Source organism: Bactrocera tryoni, chromosome 5 (assembly GCF_016617805.1).
Source record: "Bactrocera tryoni isolate S06 chromosome 5, CSIRO_BtryS06_freeze2, whole genome shotgun sequence".
In the NCBI taxonomy this organism is placed as follows: Eukaryota; Metazoa; Arthropoda; class Insecta; order Diptera; family Tephritidae; genus Bactrocera; species Bactrocera tryoni.
The window spans coordinates 78726833-78748380 of record NC_052503.1 but is presented as its reverse complement, the minus strand read 5'-3'; the positions used below and the strand labels follow the sequence as shown (position 1 = coordinate 78748380).

At 36.9% G+C, this 21548-nt stretch overlaps 1 protein-coding gene across 3 annotated transcripts in view; it reads right to left on the bottom strand.

Annotated features, from left to right (window-relative positions):
- The window catches only part of LOC120777743 (semaphorin-5B), a 105699-nt gene that overhangs the window by 1603 nt on the left and 82548 nt on the right, over positions 1-21548 (bottom strand). For all 3 annotated transcript variants that reach the window (XM_040109234.1, XM_040109233.1, XM_040109235.1), the window contains exons 4-8: positions 3583-3790; positions 2918-3094; positions 2699-2842; positions 2423-2622; positions 57-1879 (exon numbers count right to left, since the gene is read on the bottom strand). In XM_040109234.1, the coding sequence (XP_039965168.1) occupies positions 57-1879; positions 2423-2622; positions 2699-2842; positions 2918-3094; positions 3583-3790 (2552 nt within the window). The remainder of the gene's footprint in view (positions 1-56; positions 1880-2422; positions 2623-2698; positions 2843-2917; positions 3095-3582; positions 3791-21548) is intronic.

Here is a 21548-nt window from a genome sequence, read left to right as displayed (position 1 = left end):
TAGAAAGTTTGTCAAACTACTAAGCAAAACGAAACTGATAACAGTGCTGCACTTACCAGTACAAGGCGCCATGGCGCACTTTTCCTCCTCGATCGCTTTGCCGCTGCACAGTTTGTCGTGTCCGCCTAAGCAACGACGCGTACGTCGCCTTAAACCCATGCCGCATGTAACCGAACAAGGCGACCAATCCGTCCAGCAACTCCATTCATGTGTCTGCACCACTTCATTGAGGTTCGTCGCTGGCACCACCGCCGCCTCTTCACACGCTTGTATATTACAGACGCGCGCCTGTGTGGCATGACGTCCGCGATGCTTGCCACTGCCGGCGCCATCGTGCAAACGATATTGCATTCCGCCGCCACAGCTAGCGCTGCAAGGACCCCACTCACTATGCTCTTCACGTTCCTCGAATACTGCAGATGAGCCCGCTGACGCTACCGTTGCGCCATAAACTTCATGATGACGCTGACAACTACCATCCGCATGACAAGTGCGCGTCTCTTCCTTAGCCAGAGTTATGCGCAAACTATTCACATCTGTGCTGCTGCCACGACAGGCGTATCTAAAGCGGCGCTCAACAAATGTGCCACTTGTTTCGGTGCTCTTGCGGCTGTCATTGTATTCCACCAACCAAGGTGTCCATGAACTCAACTTCTTCACTTCGGGGCAGGCATGCACATTGCAGACTTCGTAGTCGATAGCACAGCCAGGACACTCCTGTCCATCGTTCTGTGGCACCGGATCGTTGCATTCGCGGCGTCGTATACGAAAACCGCCACCGCATTGTGTGCTGCATTCGCTCCACACGCCCCATGGACCCCAGCCGCCGTCGATGGCTTGTAGCTTGGGCGTGGGACAAGGTGGCAAATGGCGGCAATACATTTCCTGATGATCATCACCCACACAAGTGCGTCCACCGTGCGCTGGCTTTGGATTGCCGCACGTGCGTCGACGTGTTTTCACCGCGATACCACAAGTTTGTGAGCATGCAGACCATTCCGACCAGTTGGTCCAATCACCATGCACGGTGCAGTTTGTTACTTCCGTGGTGATGCCATCACAGCTGCGTCCGCCATTTTGCGGTTGTGGATTGTTGCATTCACGCGTGCGGCACATACAGTTACCATCATCATCGCCGTGCTTCTTGCAATTGTACCACTCCGACCAGGTGGACCAAGCACCATCGATGGGCGCATTCAAAATGGGGCATTGCAAAGTGTCCGGTTGCAGCCAGAATTTATTCAATTGTTGTACCAGCTCTTGTGGCGTGCAACGCTCAATCAACTCATTCCAGCCACAATACGGATCCATAGCGTTTAAGCAGCTGCTCTGCGACACATGACGACTGCAACGTTGCGCCGGTATGCGTATTAGCGCCTGCTCAGTGCCAAGATAGAGCGACTCTGTAACTTTCAAGTACTCCATTTTCAAAATATCACCGTCCGCACCATTATACTCCGCCGACTGCCAGACTTCAATCAGACAAGTTTGCGCGCGTCGCTCCTCGAGCTGATGCTTCACGGAAAGCTTCTTAATACGCTTGTCATCGGTCGACACGAACAGCACATGCACCTTTTCGGTTTTCGTTTGTAGTGTGTCCAAAGAAATGTGCTGGAAGCGTTCCCATTTGGAATAATACAATGGTTGTTCTGTCATCGGTTGCACGGCGTGTGCCATAAGTTGGAATTTCGAAGACTCGAGCAGACGTTTGTAGCGCATGTCCGGCGCTGGCGTTTCGCACTGGAACTGGCTGCGATGTGGCATATCTACGATGCGCCAATCGGAATCGGCGGAGTCCTGATAACGGAACGGACCATCGAATGCGGCATTTATAGAGGTGAGATTGTAGGAACAGACTGCTGAACCGTGTATGCTATTGCTGCGTGAGGTAATTTAAAGAAAAATTTAGTCTATTAATAATTATCATTTTTTAGTTAGAATTAATGGTTTTATTGGTTAGGTTAGGGCTGAGTTAAGAATTTTCATCCACGTTATCTGAAATTAGATGTAAGAAATGGGCTTTTCGACGAAGTTGGGTCAGAATGAAAGCGCCTAATGTCTGCACGGAATATGTTGGTTCAAGAATGTTTGATATCTTGATAAAGCATCTCAAGAGCGCAATTAAACCAAGATTATATTAAGCTGTTGAGCTCTTCTATTGATATCGGAAGAATTGTTCTTCCAGATCATCATCTCTCATTAATAAAAATGGACTATATAGATGGCAGAGTCTTCGTGACAGAACAGACTGGTGTAGGACAACGCAACTGGCGTGTGTTAGGTTAGATAATGTTAACGTTTATTGAAGACACCTTGTAATCATTCATCGGTAAAAAACACAGATCATAGAAGGTTTCATAAAGGAAAACGCTAAACGCCATGAACTAATGTCAAGAACTTAAGAAATTGTAACTGTACTTACGCTGGTGTCGCAAAGGTCGCATATAGCACATCCTCATCGGCCGAATACGTCATGCCCTGTATTTCATCGAAGTAAAATGGATATTCACCGGGTAGCGAGCAATTCAAACGCGCCTTAACAAAGGAGGTCCAACTATTCTTCAAAATTTGATCGCCACCTGCATCATTTTTGCAAACTCTGGCAATGCGCGAGTAGATAATCTGCAGACAAAAGACAGAAAAAAAGTTAATTTTATTGAAGATATGCTACTTTATAGGTTTCGACTTCAGCACTCACCTTGCCCCAGCTACTATACTCCACAGCCGGCTCGCGGAAGAGGAAATACACGAAATTTCCCGCCTCAAAACTGCCCACAAAATGTGGATTATTCAGCCAATTGTTGTTGTACTGTTGTGTGCGCACAATGTGTCGATAGCCGAACTGCAAGCAAATTGAGAGAAAAGTAATAATTATTAAGAATACTCTTTAAGCATTCGTCTAGCTCAACGAACTTACGATTTTCTTCGGCTGCACTTCGGTGCGCAAAATCGCCGGATCGCCACCTGAGAAATCTGTTGCGGTGGCCACAAACATTTTATCCGTGCTGGACATTAGACTCGTGATGCTTGATTGCGGATTGAAGGGACACTTTCCCACACCGTTATCATAGGCCACAATGGTAAGGTTCTCCATCTAATGCCAAACGTAAACAAAGTAAATGAAATAAAGCATGCAAAGTGACAGCACAAGACAAGCAAAGTGCTTACGAAATGCAATGAGTTATTGATTGCCGCGTGAATTAAGCAAATACAGCTAATACAGCGCGCGCAACCAGCAATCAAGCATGTAAAGCGCAACAACAAAACGACAAGCCAAAGCAGCAAGCAACAACTAGTAAACCCACCAGCTTACATGCAACTTGCAACTTGCTAATATTTGCTGTTTATGTTTATTACACAGGTTATTCATTTCGAATTGTTTTTGTTTTTTATGCGATTTTTTTATATTTTATTAGATTTTGCTGTTGTGCACTTATGCCAACGCTGCTTGATTGCTGGTTGCGTTGATTGTTGTTGATTGTCGTTAGCTTGTGTGCTTGTTTTGTGTTTTTTTTTTTTTTGGTGTGAATATGTGTGGTTTTTCGCTTATTGCTTAAGACACATATGTGTCTGAGTACCAACCTGGCGCCATGAACATTGCGGCTGAAAGGCGTTCGTCCCACACGCGTACAATTGATTCTCACCGTAGCTCTGCAGTACGCGCACATAGTTGCGACACAAACGCTCCGACTGGCCTTTTACCTGACAAATGCCGATCTGTTCGGGCGGCGCTGCCCAAACGGCACGTTCCAGTGGCTCCAAATCGAAGGACATGCGATAAATTGAGTCGCTGTAAATATGTCGCAGAGAAAAAGCGTAAAAAAATAATTGGTTATTTTTGGATTTCATGCGAAATAGTCAACGTAAAGTGTGTGGTTGTTAGGTTTCGTGCAATAGAAAATATGTTGGAAAAAAATTAATGTGTTTATATGGACATGCTTGAGGGATTTATGCGTTTTAAGAGTGGCTGTGATGGCTTTTGGGCACTTTTAATTTTATGTCTTTTAATTCTAATCAGGTGTTGTTGAAGTGAACAAGTTTATAAACGAATCAAAGCAAATATTACCATGAATATAACTGTGCGTATGTACACTTGTATGCTATAGATTTGGGAAAGTAGAGCAAATGTGCATAAAAATACCAAATTATTACCACAAAAAGCTGGGTTTGCAAGGCATACAAATTTTTACTGATCTCTATTTTTTTTCTATTATATAAAAGCCAATTTACGAGACTAATTTGATTATAAATTATTGATTGCATAATTTCCAAAGTTTTTCGGCCAGTTGGTGAAGATATAAATTATAAAAAAAAGTTAGAAGAAAGCAAGAAGAAACCGTAACTTCGGGCACTGAAGCTTCACAAATACATACAATATACTCCTTACAAGAACTTGATACCGATCTGATTTTTTACTTCGGAGATTGCACCACTATTTTAAGTAACAACTCATGCCGAATTTCGTGAAGATATAAATGAAAAAGTTTTCCATACAAGCGCTTGATTCCGATCATTCAGCTTGTATGACAGCCATATGTTAGAGTAAACCATTTCCTCGGAGATTACCCGGTTATCTTAGACAATAACTCGTACCAAGTTTTGTGAAGATATTCCGTCAAATGAAAAAGTTTTCCACACAAGCGCTTGAAGTTGAACGTTCAGCTTGTATGACAGCTATATGCTATAGTAATCCGAACTGCACAATTTCTTCGGATTTTACACCATTCCTTTAGACAATAACCCGCACCAATTTTTTTGAAGATATCTCGTCACATATAAAAGTTGTCCATACAAGCGTTTGATTCCGATCGTTCAGCTTGTATGGCAGCTATATACTATAGTGATTCGATTTCTGCGACTCCAACAAATGAGTTCGCATGTATACGGACAAACAGAGAAAAAGACGGTCATGACGGTATACCTATATACCTTAAAAGTTATGTATATGAGGTTCCCTTTTGTATTTTACAACATCGACAAACTTAATTTATCTTGTTCAGGACATAAAAAGGACAAGAAAGCATCGCTGAGTTTGAAAAGCACCCTATTTTCGAAAATACTTTCTAGATCCTCTTGCTTTGTCTTCCTTTAAGATGTTCGCCCTTCTGCCTCAAGCACTAAAACTCTCATCTCTAAGCTCTCCATATTAGCAATATTTTATCATCTGTAGTTCTTTACCTTGTAAATATGTACCATAATTTTGCTCGACGAATTTGAGATTCATACAGTTCTCTTCACTTATATGTCTTATGTGTGTCACTTGCAAGCCAGATTTATTATCAACCAATAAAAATTAAAAAAATTTATAGTACCTCAAGTTCAATTTTGAAGAATTTTGTCGACTTGGTAGTCATTTCTGAGGAAAAATCTGAATTTATTTAAATTTTCTAGACCCGGCTGTCATGACATACAACTATATTATACATATATCACGGTACAAAACAGGCACGAGTAATGAAAGCAGAACCCGAGAAGCTACTTAGAGTATTGGAGAAAGAGTTTTGTACACTTTTAGCAATGGCAATTCCGCAGAAAATGAAACCATTAGTTGTACGAGCTCTATGACGAAGTCAACGCGGTTCGGTGAGCTAAAACATGATTGAGTTTGCTAAAAATGCTCTATGAAAAAGTATGATAAAAGCATGAAAAAAACATGTGAAAGTATACGAATATTTTAAGGCTATCAGCGGTGGTAATAGGGCAAAGAAAGTGCGTGTTATAAAAAATAATTGATGTAAAGTAAAATATTTAGTACTGATAGCTTAGACATGTCATTTAAAAATAATTATTATTATTAGTATTCGCAAAGTATTTTCTCAATCAGAGTAATATCTAAGACTCAATTCAACTTAGCGTATCGAAGGCCGAATTTTTATTCGCTGATATCTACTTATCTGCTGCCCGCATCAATATTTTAAAGTAATTTAACACTAATCCTGCCAACGGCTTGGCAAAATTTTGCCATTCAAAGTTGAACAATGTGTCTGACCTTAATTCGTTACAAATCGAATTGCTTATTTAAAGGTGTTGCCACACCAGCAAATTACAAATTAAATTTGCTGTTTAAATAAATATAAATATACATATGTATGTAGCTGAGCACAGATTAACGCCTTCAAGGTGCCGTACAAATATTTATTGCAATTGCACAAAAAAAAATTAAAATTTAATAACATAACTCATAGCGTAACGCCGTTAATACGGCATTAAGGTGGGTGGCATGCGCCAAACCTAGCCAATTGGAATTAACGAACGCATTGAGAATGTGGCGTTTTTAGCCAAAAAGCTAAGACAAGCTAATCCTTTTGTTAATATTTATAAAGAGTGTAATTCATATATGTACATTAGAGCGGGTCGATTTTTTTCTATAGAATAATAAATGCATAAAATGTGTTACGGATCAAACTGAACAACTTTGCCTAAAAGAAAATTAGTCTAAAACTAAACGATTTTAAGGCGAAATTTAAAAAATCTGACTGATTGGTTGTATGGGAGATATTTGATATAGTTGTCAGAGCTGACTGATTCCGAAAAATGATTATTAGCATATCAAAGTGCATCTATGTAATAAATTTCATTCGGATTTCTCAAAAACTGACGAACGAAGTTTTATGAACTCCAAAAAATTTCGCCCTTAAAATTGTTGGTTCGAAACCGTGTTTAGACTTATAGTCCCTTAGGACAAGTTGTTCAGAATAATTCGTAGAACATTTACCGCAAACATCGCCTTAAAAATCGCTGACTCGAAACTGGCTTTAGAACTATAGTCTCTTAGGAAAAGTTGTTCAAAATGATACGAAGAACATTCGCATACACGATTTTCCGTATTTTTTCCTCACTGTAATTCAAGCCGCTCTAATACATATATTTCATATAATATAGCAAGTATATTTGCCCAACCGAACAGCATGTTTGGCTAAGCATTAAAAATAATCATAATATTCCAGAGAAATGCAATTGCGCAGGCGTCAACAAGTGTGTCACGCGCCGCCGTGCATTTGCAGCCGACCAAATATGCAAAATAACAGAAAACGAAAACAGCTTACCAGAACGCTTAACGCAAAAATGCGCTTGTGTGTGCGCGCATATGTGTGGCGACCAACTGCCACACTTAATGTTTGTGCCACACATTTTTAATAACCCGAAATTAAGTAGTTTTTTCGCCGAAAACTTAATAAAACCGAAAATATGCAAGGCAAATATTGCAAAGCAAAGAAGTACGCCAAGTGTTGTTATTGTTTTTGTGCGCCGCAAACGCTGGCTTACTAACTGACTGACACGCACGCTCACTGCTTGACCAACCGGCAGTCAACCTTTCCGCACCTGCTGCAACGTCTTAATAGCCGCGCATGCCTGTCTGGCTGTTTGTATGTATGTGTATATGTGTATATGCGTGCGCGCGCCTGTATGACAGTTCGCTTACGCTGGCAGCCGCCGTTTAATTACGAATGCGAATGCAAAATTTATGCGTGAGAGTGCGCGTGCATGCGGCAACCTGCAACATGCGGAACACGAGCTACAAAACAGCAATAACAAGCACACACTAATAACAGCTGCTTTGTTGCTTGTTAAGTTGGCTGCAAACGCCAGCAAATCTGCAAATCAACAACGATCAAGCAGCTAACAAATAGCGCCTGCGGCTAAATTGCAATGCTACATGTTGCAAGCGGTTGATTTGGCAGCACGCGGTTGCTGTGAGAGGCGGCAACGGTGGCGGCGGTGACGATGGCGTTGCGATTGGTTGACGCAACAGTTAAGGCCAGCCAAATAGTGGCAGGTCGCTGGGGCGCAACAACAATAGTTAGCAACTGCAGTCGGTGTTTTACGGCAGCGGTAGTAATGAAAGAATGCCGCCATCAAGGCGCTAGGCAAACGCCTACACGTGGCGGCCAAAGTGAACCGTTTCATATTGCATGGCACCACAAGTGATATATATAGTATTTACAAAATAAAAGAAAAATTAAAAATAATAATAAAAAAATAACTAAAAATATATTTAAAAAAAATAAAAAAATATAGAAAAAATATATATACATAAATATATAGTAGTTTCAAAATATAGCCGGCGTCTTGAGGTCGCCAGCGCACAATTTTAAACAAGTAGTGCTGCTTGTCAGCTCTTTCCTAGTCTGTCAATGTTGTTGACTACTGTTGTTGTAACTGTACTGTTACTTTTACACGCTATGCACTATGTTTGCTAACTATATTTTACAGCCAAGCATTTTGCTATTGAACCGAATGCAGTTGTAAGACGCATTGCGCTTATTATGCTGCAGCTATTAAAAGCAATGGTCGCGCATGCGCAACAATCACAGCGAAGTGCATTGGTACGCTTTGCATATATCGCTGGCGGCTAAAAAACTGGCAGAAATGACAATTTCAGGTAACAAGGTGCGCGAAAAGAATGGGAATGTTTTAAATTTATTTTTTAATGGGATATAAGTAAATGCAAAAAGGTCAAAGAGAATGTTTTAAAAGAAAAATAAAGTAAATATTTTTTATAATAATTTAATAAAAACAAAAAACTTTTACAATTTGCCGAATTTTAACTTATTATTTTTTTAAATTAATTTTATATGAAATTTGCTTTCAGACTTTAACTCTGGTTGTCTTTTAAACTATTCCGAACTATTTCGAATATGCGAGTGGTCCAAGTTATCAAAGAAAGAGAGAATTTCGGAATGTCACTTTCAGGGACCCTTAATGTATGCAGCTGCTCAGAGTCTATGTTCACGGCTGCTTCCCAATAGCACCGCTTTCCAAATAGCTCTTTAGCAGCAATATTTGGCAAACAATGCCTTCCTCATATTCTCCTCAACATTGGGCTTCAATTATAGCTTTCTATCAAGAATGAGACCAAAGTATTTCACCTGTTCGACGGTGTGAGGCATAGAACACCCAATGAGGGAAGGGTTCAGGTTTATTTGGATTGACAACTAAGCCGCTCTTTTCCGCCCAGATTGCTTCCACATTGAGGTAGCCTTTTGTCAACTCGTAAATGGTATCTAGAAATTTTTCTTTAAACTTGAGAGCAACATCATTTGCGTTGCTATCACCCGACAGCTCAAGAACTTTGTGAGTTAACTATCAAAGGCTCGCCACAAAATTATATGAAGCGTACAAACTAGACAAAAATGCAGCCTCAGTTGGGATAAGTAAATACACTTTTCAAATTTCGCGATCAGTTGAAGGAAATTTGCTATTTTGTATATAAAATTAAGTAATTTAAATAAAAAACCTCGAAAACATCGTTCAATGCAACGCTTTTGATACATGATTCAATTATTTGAGGTTGAGCTGATAGCCCAAAAACACCAATTTATAAAAATTGATGGGATCCATAATGTCAAAATCTGTGGTTTTCTTTTGTATTGATTTATTTTTATGAATCAAAAATAATTTTTTCAAATATTTCAACCAATGAAAATACGTTATTTGAGTGATAACTGAATCCGAATAGATTGTAAATTTCACAAAATCATCAAAATGTAAACAGAAAATTCCTAAAAAAGACAAAAAACCACGAATTTTTCGTAATGGATACAATCACTTTTTTCGTAAGAGAAATAACGCTTCATATCGACACAAAATACTGTGGACACAACCTTTTAAATTGAAACATGATCCGAAATTTTTTCAAAACTCTAAAATTATATGAAAGGATATTTTCCTAAATGGATGTAAATTTCTCATCCATACTTTTCACTTATTTAAGTAACCTAAATATTAATTGTAATTCACAAAAGTGCAACATGCAACGAAAATTGTTATATTATAATTTTCTTGTTCTAAAGTCGCCATAAATTTTCGTAAAATTTTTTTTGTCTGATTTTCTTTTTACAAGAAACAAACCAACTCAAATATTTTGCTTGAATGTGTAACGCCAGACATTTATGCTTATAATTAAGGCAAATTATTGTGGCAAATTAATCAAAAAAATTTCGAAACAAAAAAGTATTGATTAAACAGATCAATGCAACCGCCAGCTAACCATTCAACACTGAAGGCAACTGCTCAGCAATTGAGCTTTACGAACAACTACCGTGTGGCTAGTAAGCAGGCACTTGAGTAAGAGCTCAAATAATGATCGATTTCAATTGTCAATATGTTCGTAGCAACAGCGAAGTCGTGCGCGTGCGCCACACGACAGCAAATACAACAGTTACAACAATGAGCTGGCATATCTACATGTTTGTATGTTTGTATATTGCAGCAACAAATCAAAATGTGAAATATTTTGTGACAACAACAAAAATATAGTAATCATTGCTGCAAGTTGGCGCTAGGTGATTGCAACAAAAAAGTGAACTAGAAGAAAATATATGCACGTAATGTAAAAAAAACATAATAGAAAAAAAATTAATGAAATGTGTGAATTAGGAAAAAATGCTGTAAATTGAAAACAAAAATATTGCTGTGTTATGTGTATGTAAATCTACTGTGGCCACAGCAAAACTGCTACAGAAATAATAACAACGAAATCGCGCTGCAGCTTAACGTTGAGTTGGCGGCATTTCAAAGAGCGCTGGTGTAGTTGCTGGCGCATAGCGGCCACAGCGCGCTTTAAAAGAATTTATTTTCCGCTTTGTTTTTGTATTATGCGCTAGTGGAGCAACGTATTTTATATATTTTTGTTATTTCCCCCCTTTAAATGCGTTTTATTGTTGTTGTTGTGTCGAAAATTGTTAACTCATTACAGTTTAATAAGTTTAAAATGATTTTTTATTGTTATTACCGCACTTGTCTTTTTTTGATTGATAATCGCAATGAAATATTTAAAAAAATTTCGACAAAAAACACAAAAAAAATTTTAACATGCACTTTATTATTATTTTTTCGTATTGCATGGCATTGCACTGCTATCGCCACTATAACCGCAGCCATCAGTCAAGTTTTGCGCGGTGTTTTGCTATGATAATTACACGCAGCAAGCATGTGGCGCAATGACAACCGAACGACAACGGTAGCAGCCACAGAAACTAATACGTGTATGTATGTATGTCTCATGACCTATATTCTGCGTTTTGTTGATAGCAGGTGTAGCAAATGGAATTTAAAATTTTTAAAACAAAAACGAAAGAAATGAAGGTGCAGAGTTATTGGTTAGTACGAAAGTGCTCAGTGTTGATATTGACACAGTTCGGAGGTGTGAAGTTGTTGTGCTATATTGTACTATAGAATTGTGTTACGGTTTTATTTGCTAATTTGAAGTTTCGGTTATGTTCGTTGCAAGTTTTTACAGACACATAGAAAAATCTTCGATCTAACTTAAAGCTCGATTTTCTAACGATGCAATAACGCACAACAACACTGTTTCTGTAATGTTTTGCCATATTCGAGGCGTCTAAGAAAATAATTTTGCAAAAAAAAAAATAAAAAAAAACTGTCTAAAAGCTTGCCCATTCACTACTGTGCTTTCAAAAGCTACACGACCAGGATATTTATAATATTTTTACTGTATAGCGTTTTCTGAGTCAGATCAAAGATTTTTACGCCCATTTTTAAAAATAATACAGATTAAATATCGTATTTTCCACTTCCAATGCGTCTTTGCGCACTAGCCTGGGTTCCTTCAGAACGCTACCAGAACATATAAAGGAAATGTTTCCTTACTGCAATCCGTCGACTGAGTCTGCCTTCAATCTCGAGCGGTTATTGGAGGAGAACCGGCTCGAGAGTATTGCTAATAAACTCGCACTTCTGGCGAGAATTCTGGAGGATGGAGATTTTTCAGATTAATTTCTAGCACGGGAAGACGGAACTCTCCAGTCTTTTTACATCGTCTCGGAAGGAACAGAACTGGTGTTGTCCTAATCCAAGTGCCGTAGCTGAACATTTGCAGCATCGCTGAACTAAAGACCAGGAGCTTCTGTCGGCCAATAGTACACGTAGAATCAGAGCTTATGTGCTGGTCTACAACGAACGAATTTAGGCAATGAGAACATTGTGACAGCTTGGCTCAAGGGCGATGCTAGAGAACTCTGGCTAGTCTCGGCCTTCATGCCTCACGATGAAGAAGTGGAGCCACTTCCAGTGATGTTGAGGAAGATTCTAGCGGAGGCGCGACACAGAAAGTCCGCAATATTATTGGTTCGGACGCTGACTCAAGACATACGGTCATTTTTTTATTTTATTTGTAGCAAAGATCTTTATATTAGGAATACTTTTTGTATGCTATCTATCTGAAAGGAAAGCGTAAGCCGCCTTGGTGGATATTTGAGATATCGAAAGTAACATTTTAAAGCATAAGACTGCTCAATAAGAATGGACAGTGCAGTTTATGCATAAAACTAGATTAGAAAGGTCAATAGATCCAATGATCCAAGAGGGTTTTCCTGAATAATGTAGATTTAGACGTATTCTCGCAAAGTCTCACTGTGGTATCAGAGGTATGGGTCTGAAAGATGAGTCGTACCCCTTGAAGAGGAATGTGGTTATAATTAAAAAAGAGGTAAATCTTATGAAAACATTATTTTACTGATCTGTTTATTACTACCGATCCAAATTAAATCGCAAACACATAAATACCACTACATTTGCACTACTTTAATTGCAATACAGAAAGTAATTGCCAGCATTCCTTTTAACGATCGTGCGCCATCGTTCACAATTTAGAGCGAATTTCAAGTGCAAAATTTATAATTCCATATCCGGAATGGGATGCTTGCAGCGACTGCATACCAACTACTATATGGCGACTATAACTGTTTTGCTGTGGCTGCTACTTATAGTAACTGCAGCTTAAAGTAACTGCCAAGTCCGGCTAATGTTGAAGGTGAAGTGAGCAGCCGATTGGCATTTGAAAGCAACACACGACGTGCAAACACAACGCGAACTCATTGAGCAACAATAAAAATGTGAAATTTATATGACTGACAGTGAGCGAGTGAATGCAGCAGGTGAAAGAAGGAGAGCAGCGCGTGCGCAGCTGAGCAAAATTTATTTACAGCAAAAAAAAGCAAAAAGAAAAACCAGAAATCGTTAGAAGAAGGATCGTTGCTTGTTGTGAGTATGACAAGTGCATTTCATAGGCGGATATAATGTGAGCTAAACATTTGTAGAACTGAACATGTATGTATGTATATAAGTGCAAAGTCGTATCCCCTAATGTATTGAATACCAGTGAAAGACGCATACAACTTGTTGCTTACACCTCACTCATTTGTCTGTATGTATGCATATGTATATTTGGTTGTCTGTGGCATAAGACGGTCATTCAACTGCAAGGCAAACAGGTACATTACACCAACACGCTGCTTGTATTGTATATATATGTATGCTTTACGCCAAATAGTAATTTAAGATAAATAACAACAACAAAAAGTGTGGTCACTATTGCGTTCGTAAGACTTGACGCGACGTTTGCCTCCAATTTTCATTTGTTTTTATTATATTTTGGCGCTTGTGGTAAACAAACAGAGGCGTTGCAACCCACTGATAGCGCAGCTCGCTACTTTTAATGTGCATATCTAAATCAAGTATAAAAATGTATAATATATATAGTGTCTATGTTGTCCACCGATCAGGCAATCGTCTTGTGTGATTTCACATTAGACGCTTGCGGTTTAGCTATGCAGCGTTTGTGGTCAAGTAGAAAGCAGTCATGTGTCGTTAAACGTCGAAAAACGAATAATTTGTTTGTTGTTGTTGAAAAATCTCGGCTATGTGCCCTTTCTATTGTACAAATATTTCAGTTGTTGCGTTTGCCAATGCCAAGCAGCCGCAAATTGTTGCACGATTGCTGCAATGTTAAAATTGAAAAGCAATAGCAATAAAATGAAACAGTGGCAAGGCCGTTGTAGAGGTGTTAGAAAATGTGTTGCAATAAAAAGCGAAATGCATGGCGTTGGAATTGAGCGCATGCGCGAAGCGAGTGAGTGAAGTGTATGCAAATATGAAAATACAGCAGGCATAGCTGCTTGAAAAAAATTAATATTTTGACCCGTAATTGTAGATGAGCTGAAGTAGCTTTGACTTTCTTTATTTCTTATTGATGATCGAAATGAAATTTTTTCCTGTGACATGAACTTTTCTGCTTTTGGAATGAACTTTTTTGTATTCGAAATAAACTTTTTTGTCTTTAACATGAGTTTTTTAGCCTTCGAAATGTGATTTCTGCCTACTAAATGAACTTTTTTGCTTAAAAATGAGCTTTTCTCCTATTGTAATGTGCTTTTTGCCTTCAATGTCAGCTTTTCTGCTGTTGTAATGAAATTTTTGGGGTCAACATTCTATATATTTTTAAAAGAACTCAAACTGGTAGGCTTAACATGTTTCTTCAAACCTTTTGGAATAGTCAAAATTGATTTACCGCGGTTTTCGCGGGGACACTACCAGAGATGCGGATACAAAAAAAACTTAGGATATCCAAATGGGTATAAATATGAAGCCCCAGATAGTATTTCACTGGTTAGCAACTATTTTATCGCTACTTCTCAGCGATAATCTTAAAAATTTCAGCTATTTTCACACACACAAAAATTTGGCTATACTATACTTCGTACCCAAAAAACTAAACGAGATGTTTTTTGTTTGTAAAAAGAGATTTGTTTTCTCTCTAATGCTGACGCGACGACTTGCGAGCTCAAATTAATTCAATTAAAAGACTCTTTCTGTTAAAAGGTGTGGTGGAGTCATGAAGAAAGTTCTCACGATTTTACCTCAAGAGGTTATACATATGTATTCACTTCTGAGTTTCTAAAAATCGATTTTTTCGGAATATTTTTCCAATGTACATGTATTTGAAAATATGCTCCAAAGTTTAAGTTGATCTGGCAAAATTTAAAAAAATTTACTTTTTTGGAACATTTATTCAATGTACATACATACATATATCTGAAAATGTGCTCTTAATTTTAGCTAAGTCTAATTGGTTCTCAAAATTTTACAAGTTTTTACTCAAGAAACGCTTTAAGGAATTTTTTTCCGAAATTTGAAACTTTTAAACAACCTTCTTATACGAGTATTTTTCAGGTAATATCCTTTCGATCAGATATTTGAAAATAATTTCGATTTTTTTATTACACTCTGAAGTGTAATTTTTTTATGCTCAAAAAGCGAACTTTATTCTTAAAAAAATTTAAAAAGCGCGTTTTTTTCTGACTTGCAAGTGAATATAGCCCTTTAATAGTGGACGCTTACTTTCTTAACAAAAAGGAATTGCTACCTATTACATAACATATTTCGGCCGAAGTGATATTGTAATTTCACCTCTACCAATCTGAGAACACACTTTGAACCATGTGATAACTCTGTGACGAAGGAAAGGAAATAATGACTAGCAACTTTGAAGTGGTTAATAATGTGTCTAAATAAGGAAATCATTGCAAATTATACAGCAAAGGGGAGATAAAATTGTATATTTTATATATTTCCCATATCACTGTTAATTTCATAAATTTTTGGGCAAGTACGAGTAGCGCGTAGTTTTATTCTGTAGATATACACGCTGTTGTAAACCAACTGTCTCTAGCACGCTTATCAACGACCTTGCCTCTCTTCAAACCTGTTGATTAAATTTGAATGTACAAGAAATTGACGCAGCACACACGCACTCACTCAAGCAACTGTTTATGTATGTTTGTATGAAATCACCTGATTCTTTTCAAATTTATTTGTTTATTTGTATTTGGGTTGGTTCCAAACGCTACGCGCATTCAAGCACACAGTCAACGCCATTGTCAAATAATCAGAAGCAACAAAACAACAACAACAATTATGAAAGCCACTTGTGCAAATATACATACTCAATATTCATATTTAATGCAAACACACACAGAAATGTCAATATTAATGTGTGTAAGTATGTATGTATGCATTTAAAAACTCGTATAAGCACAAATTAAGGTGTTCATATGCAGTTTGGATAACAATTTTATTGCTGTTGTTGGCAAAATTTTATCACACTGCTTGATAGCAACGACGAGTGCGAATACACAAAGTTATTAGTTGCTTGACATATGTCAACAATGAAACTAACTCAACAGGTGAATAAGCAGCGTTAGCAAGTTTTGAATGCAGAAAACTTACGAAAACAAGAAAACACAAAAAACGAAGCTAAATATATACAATAATACCCTACACAGCTACAATTCTTATAGCATGAAAAGGTATACTATAAATAGATCTTTATTTTTATTTTGTGCGTTCAGTTTGTTTAGCAGCTATATGCTATAGTCAGCCGATCTGAATAATATCTGCAGAGTTTAAAGCATTGTGTTCGGAAGTCGTCTCTGCCAAATTTGGTGAAAATAGCTTGCCAAATCAAAAAAGTTTTCTATACTACAACTTGATTTCGATCGGTCAGTTTGTATGACAGCTATATGCTATAGTGAACAGATATCGGCGGTTCCGATATATGAGAAGTTTTTTGTAAAAAAAAGTACTTGTACCAAATTTCAAATCGATAACTCAAAAATTTAGAGACTAGTTCGCGTATATGCAGGCAGCTAGACGGACATGTCTAAATCGACTCAGTTTAATAATAATAATAATACCCAACGATTACCCTCCTCCCGCCCAACCGACGCGAACGTCACGTTTATCATTTATAATATACATTTTACAAGACCTCCAACTTTTCGATCTGGGTGTTTCAAACTTCATGGCAAACTTATTATACACTATTCAGGGTATTCAGCAAGTGTGCAGTCAGCGAAAAGCTACGTTGATATTTTAAAATATTTTATTTTATTTTGAAACTTGTATGTATTTTTAAACGTACTTGTATATACATATGTATGCAAAAAGTAACCGTAAAAGTTGTGCGAAATTTAGCGAACATTTTTTGCAGCCTATAGCAACTCTGTTTTGAAACTTTTTCTCAATGTTGACTCAAGCTCCACCTTACATCTTTATTCCTCTTCAAGCTACACAAGAAATGAGAGGATTATACATGTAAGCAGCCTCAAAACGACTTACGAACTTGATTAAGCATGAATTTATGTCAAAAATTTGCACGAAATTCTAAGTCAACATAGGACGGTCGCCATACATCTTACTCGCACTTTTTATGATTTGGACCCCTGAACCCTCCGATTGTACTCTAAACTGTTCCACTAAGGCCGCCAAATCCTCATCTTTGCATAATTGTACACCCTATTTTTGCTTAATAAACACACATTTTCTCTGTTAAATTAATAAATTATTTCCTTATTTGATTACACCCATATTTGTTTACATACACACTTGTTTGTTCAAGAAATTATCATAGAGGCATAACGTGGAAAGCATCGGAGTCAATAAGTCATAAGATTTTTCGTACAAAATATCTTTAATTATTATGATTGTGTTATAACTTGTGCGTTTATGTTTATCGACACGCATAAATTCGTTAGTAAATACAGTTATTTGCATAGGCAACCACGTGATAACTCATTACTTATGCAGCCATACATAACTGTGTACACAAAATACGTAATAGCTGAATATACCGCACGAAAAATTTACAAACTTATTTGCAGAATAAGCTACAAATCGAATGCTCTTCAAACTGGCATTAACGGCTACGATTTTTTACTCGAAAGTTCTGTCTTTGTACTTCAATGCTGGCTAGTTACTTGCAGCAAGTGCTTTTATTAATTGAAAATACTCAAACTAAAGTTAACAGCGAAGTTAAAATTACAAATAAAGCACCTAATATCTTCAAGATGTACATAGTTGCCACGGAAAACAAGACTATATTTTGAATCAAACGGCATTTTGTAGAGCTTTATACATTTTCTTAGGAAGTGAGCTTTTAAAACTTTGTATATAATTTACACAAGTTATTAAATTGTTTTTCAAATATACTATACATATGTATGTAGTTAGCAACGAGCTTTCACAGTTTATTGAAGCTTTTGCGAGCTTTTATTCGTTCCGTACTGTTTCAGCTTAGTTTGCGATTTTGAGGAAATCTTACGTAAATTTTGGCACTACTCCAATAAATAATGTATGTAGCAAAAAAAAAAAGGAATTAGGTTTCACAAGTTATCAAATTACTTTTCTAGTTTAAAGTGAACATCTACAGTTTAATTAAGCTATTATGAAAATGTAAAGTGTTTTAACGATTTTATGAGTTTTTTTGCATTCATTAAGTTATTTTGTAAATATATTAATAAGTGAGCTTTCACAGCTTATTCAAGCTTTTATGAGCTTTTATAGCTTTTAGGTGTTTGCACGTTTCAGAAAGTCTTCGAAGCAGCTTAAGTAAATTAAGGCACTAGAAAACATGATTTCAACTCAAAAATTGAAAAAAATAAACCTTGAAAAGCTTTCAAATGGGCTTTCACAGTTTAATGAAAATTTTATTGCAATCATAATAATGAGCTTTCACCATTTTATGAGCATAGCGTGCCACTTTTAGCGAAACTTCAAAGCAGCTTACGTCATTTCCGAAGACTTTAATTATTTGACCGATTTAAAAGTATAAAAAACTATACACATTCATGAATTTCAAAGTCCGCTTATTGAAATAGAAGACAATAGCATTATTCTTATGCCAATTGAGCAGCTCCTAAACGCAGTTCGCTGACATGTGTTGTTGCTTATCAAGCTAGTTCTGCATATATACGCGAAAGCGGGAAATAAAACTCATTAAGCAAAACACGAATGAAGTACAAACTGCGATGACTGCATTTCTATAAAAGCTTAAATATGGAATATTCGCGCTAGCAACAAAAAATACTGTGTTTCATATATATACACAAGGCATACTTATATAGATAGAGTACGAAAGTCGGCATGTGATAGCGTCATGCCCGTATGTAAACGAAGAGCACCGCTCACGACTTTGCGCAATCAGCACTTGACTGGAGTTGGTGGAGTCAGCGGATTTTTTGCTGCCACACAGTCTACTCAGTCCGAGTATTGAATTGTTTGAACAAAACATATTTGCATTAACTTATAACCGTATATTTATGTAAATATGTAAGTAGTATATGAATAAATATGTACATATGTATTTGCGCATACATTTGTATAGAATGCAAACATTAGCACTTCACAAAAAGAGTGCGCTGAGAATTTTATTATGGCAGCTGTTTGACAAAGTGCAATAGTCAGCGTGATATGTGGCATTTGTCACGTTAGCGCGGCTGCGGTGACGCTCGGCCGTCCTTTAACACTTGTGATAAAAATTATCAGGCGTATCTTTGCACATTTTCAAGTGTAAATTGAGTTATATAAATTCAGGTGATTATTGAGAGAGCTTATTTTTGTTATTACTTCCATAAATTTTCATATATTTTATGTGGAATATTAAATTTTCCGAGAATTGTGTGATATTTTTAGTAAAACATACACAATGGTTTGTATTATGCGAATTTTGGATAGAATGATCCATATAGACTTTATAGGAGCTCCGAAGTTTCTCGTTGGATTTTACAAATTTCGGTGCAAACTTCATATACCCTCTTCAGGATATAACAAAAAAAGTTTCAAAAAATATGTTTCCGTAATTTATTTGCGAGTCCGTTACATACAAACTTTCTGCAGCTCTTGACATTTCCTTGACACTTAATTAGCCGTGGAAAAATGTATGACAATTTTTTAGCATCTAATCCCATTAAAATGTCGCACAACTGCCAAAAACGTACCGAAAAGAATTTCAAAAATTATTAACGTAACATTAGGGCACACTTACAGCAAACGCTCGAATTACCGAAGTTCAATAAATAAACAAAAAGAAAAGTATGTAAAACCATACGATAAACGAAGAAACCAAACGAATTAGGTTATAAAATATGGGTTTGACCGCAGTAAATGCACTTGCATTACTTACATTGAGAGGTCTCAGGTCATACGAGTACGTGCTGAATGTGTAGCGCTCAATTTTCACAAAAGTGTATTAAAGGTCTTCGTAAAACCCGATAAGCCGCAGCGAGGGTGCATCATTAGCGAGCGCCTAAAGTGCCTGGCAAAGGATCGAATTTCCTTATTGCTACGGTGCAAAGTGCAGGGCGAGTGTACTTAAGTACATAAAAAATGCTTGAGCTGTATTTAAATATCAGCATAAGTAAGTTGTTTTTTACTGTTGCACAAAGAAAGTGACACATAGCGGTTGAGTAATTAACTTTCGACCAAACAATGTGATGCACTATCTGTCTGTCAGACAGGCACTGTGCGCTGCCGGCAAGATTAAGCAGAGAACTTGTTATTGGTAATGTGATATATTTGAAGTATAAATTCCTTCTGAAGTACACACAGTTTGCAAGTAAAGTATGCGAAAATAAAAGGCATGCAGGTTGTAAATAAGTGCCAAGAAAGTGGTCACTTAATTCCCTTTTAGCAGTATTTGTGCACACTGCAGAAAGTGAAAATTATTTAATGGCGTTAATTGGGGTGACAATGTAGCAATATTTGATACTTTTAAACTTACAAAAAAATTAACTAAAGTAACAAGAATTGGCGCTGAATTGTAAGGGCATGATATTTCAGAGAAGTGTACATTTAGGCGGATTTAACATATGGGAAATAGAGAAGCCAAACATATAAGAATTTATATTTAAATGAGCAGTTTTGTAGGTTGTGTTTATGAAAATACTTCCAGCTTATAATACAAAAATTGTTTTCTGAACTTTACTCGACACTTGCTACCGAGTTGGCACGATTTAGGCACGTTGGTTTGTCTATATATACGCGAAGTAGTCCCTTAGTTTTCGAGATATTGAACTGATATTTTTCACACTTCTTTTCTTCTCAAAGAGCTGTGTGTTTTGTAAAAAATTGCCGAGATCGGACCACTATAGCATATAGCTGCCATATTAACTGAACGTTCGGAATCAAGTGCTTGTATGGAAACATTGCCATTTGACGAGATATCTCCACAAAATTTGGCATAGATTATTTTCAAGGACAATAATGTAATATTCAAAGAAATTGTTCATATTGGACTGCTATAGCATATAGCTGCCATACAAACTGACCAATCGGATTCAAGTTCTTGTATGAAAAACTTTTTTATTTGACAAGACAACTTCACAAAAAATTTTCATGGACTATTTTCCAAAGCTATGGTACAATTTCCGAAGAAATTGTTCAGATCGAATCACTCTAGCATATTGCTGCCATACAAACTCAACGCTCAAAATCAGATGCTTGTTTGGAAACTTTTTGTGTGAAGGTTCTTATAGTTTCGAAGCAGCCGAGATTAACTTTTCTATTGCTTTGCTGTAAATGTTTTGAAATTTTATATTAAATAATTTCAAATCAAGTCAATTGTCAGCAATACAGTGTTGTAATATGCTGTATTATATTGGTTTATGATTACCATTATCAAACAATTGAGCAAAAATACCTAGTTATCTGCTAATAAAAAGTATCGCCATATTTTTACAACAAAAAATAATAGTAGGTATTAAATTAAAATTTTGTAATAAGAAGTTTTTGAGTACAGAAAGCGTTGATATATGGGTTGAGGCCGCCAAAAAGATTATAAACAGTAAAGCATATCAAAAGTAGTAGGCACTAAAAGTAATCGCTGATAAATATTGATATGTATATGTAAGGGTGAATATGTCGCTGAACAAAAAGCATATAACAAACATACATACATACATGCATATACA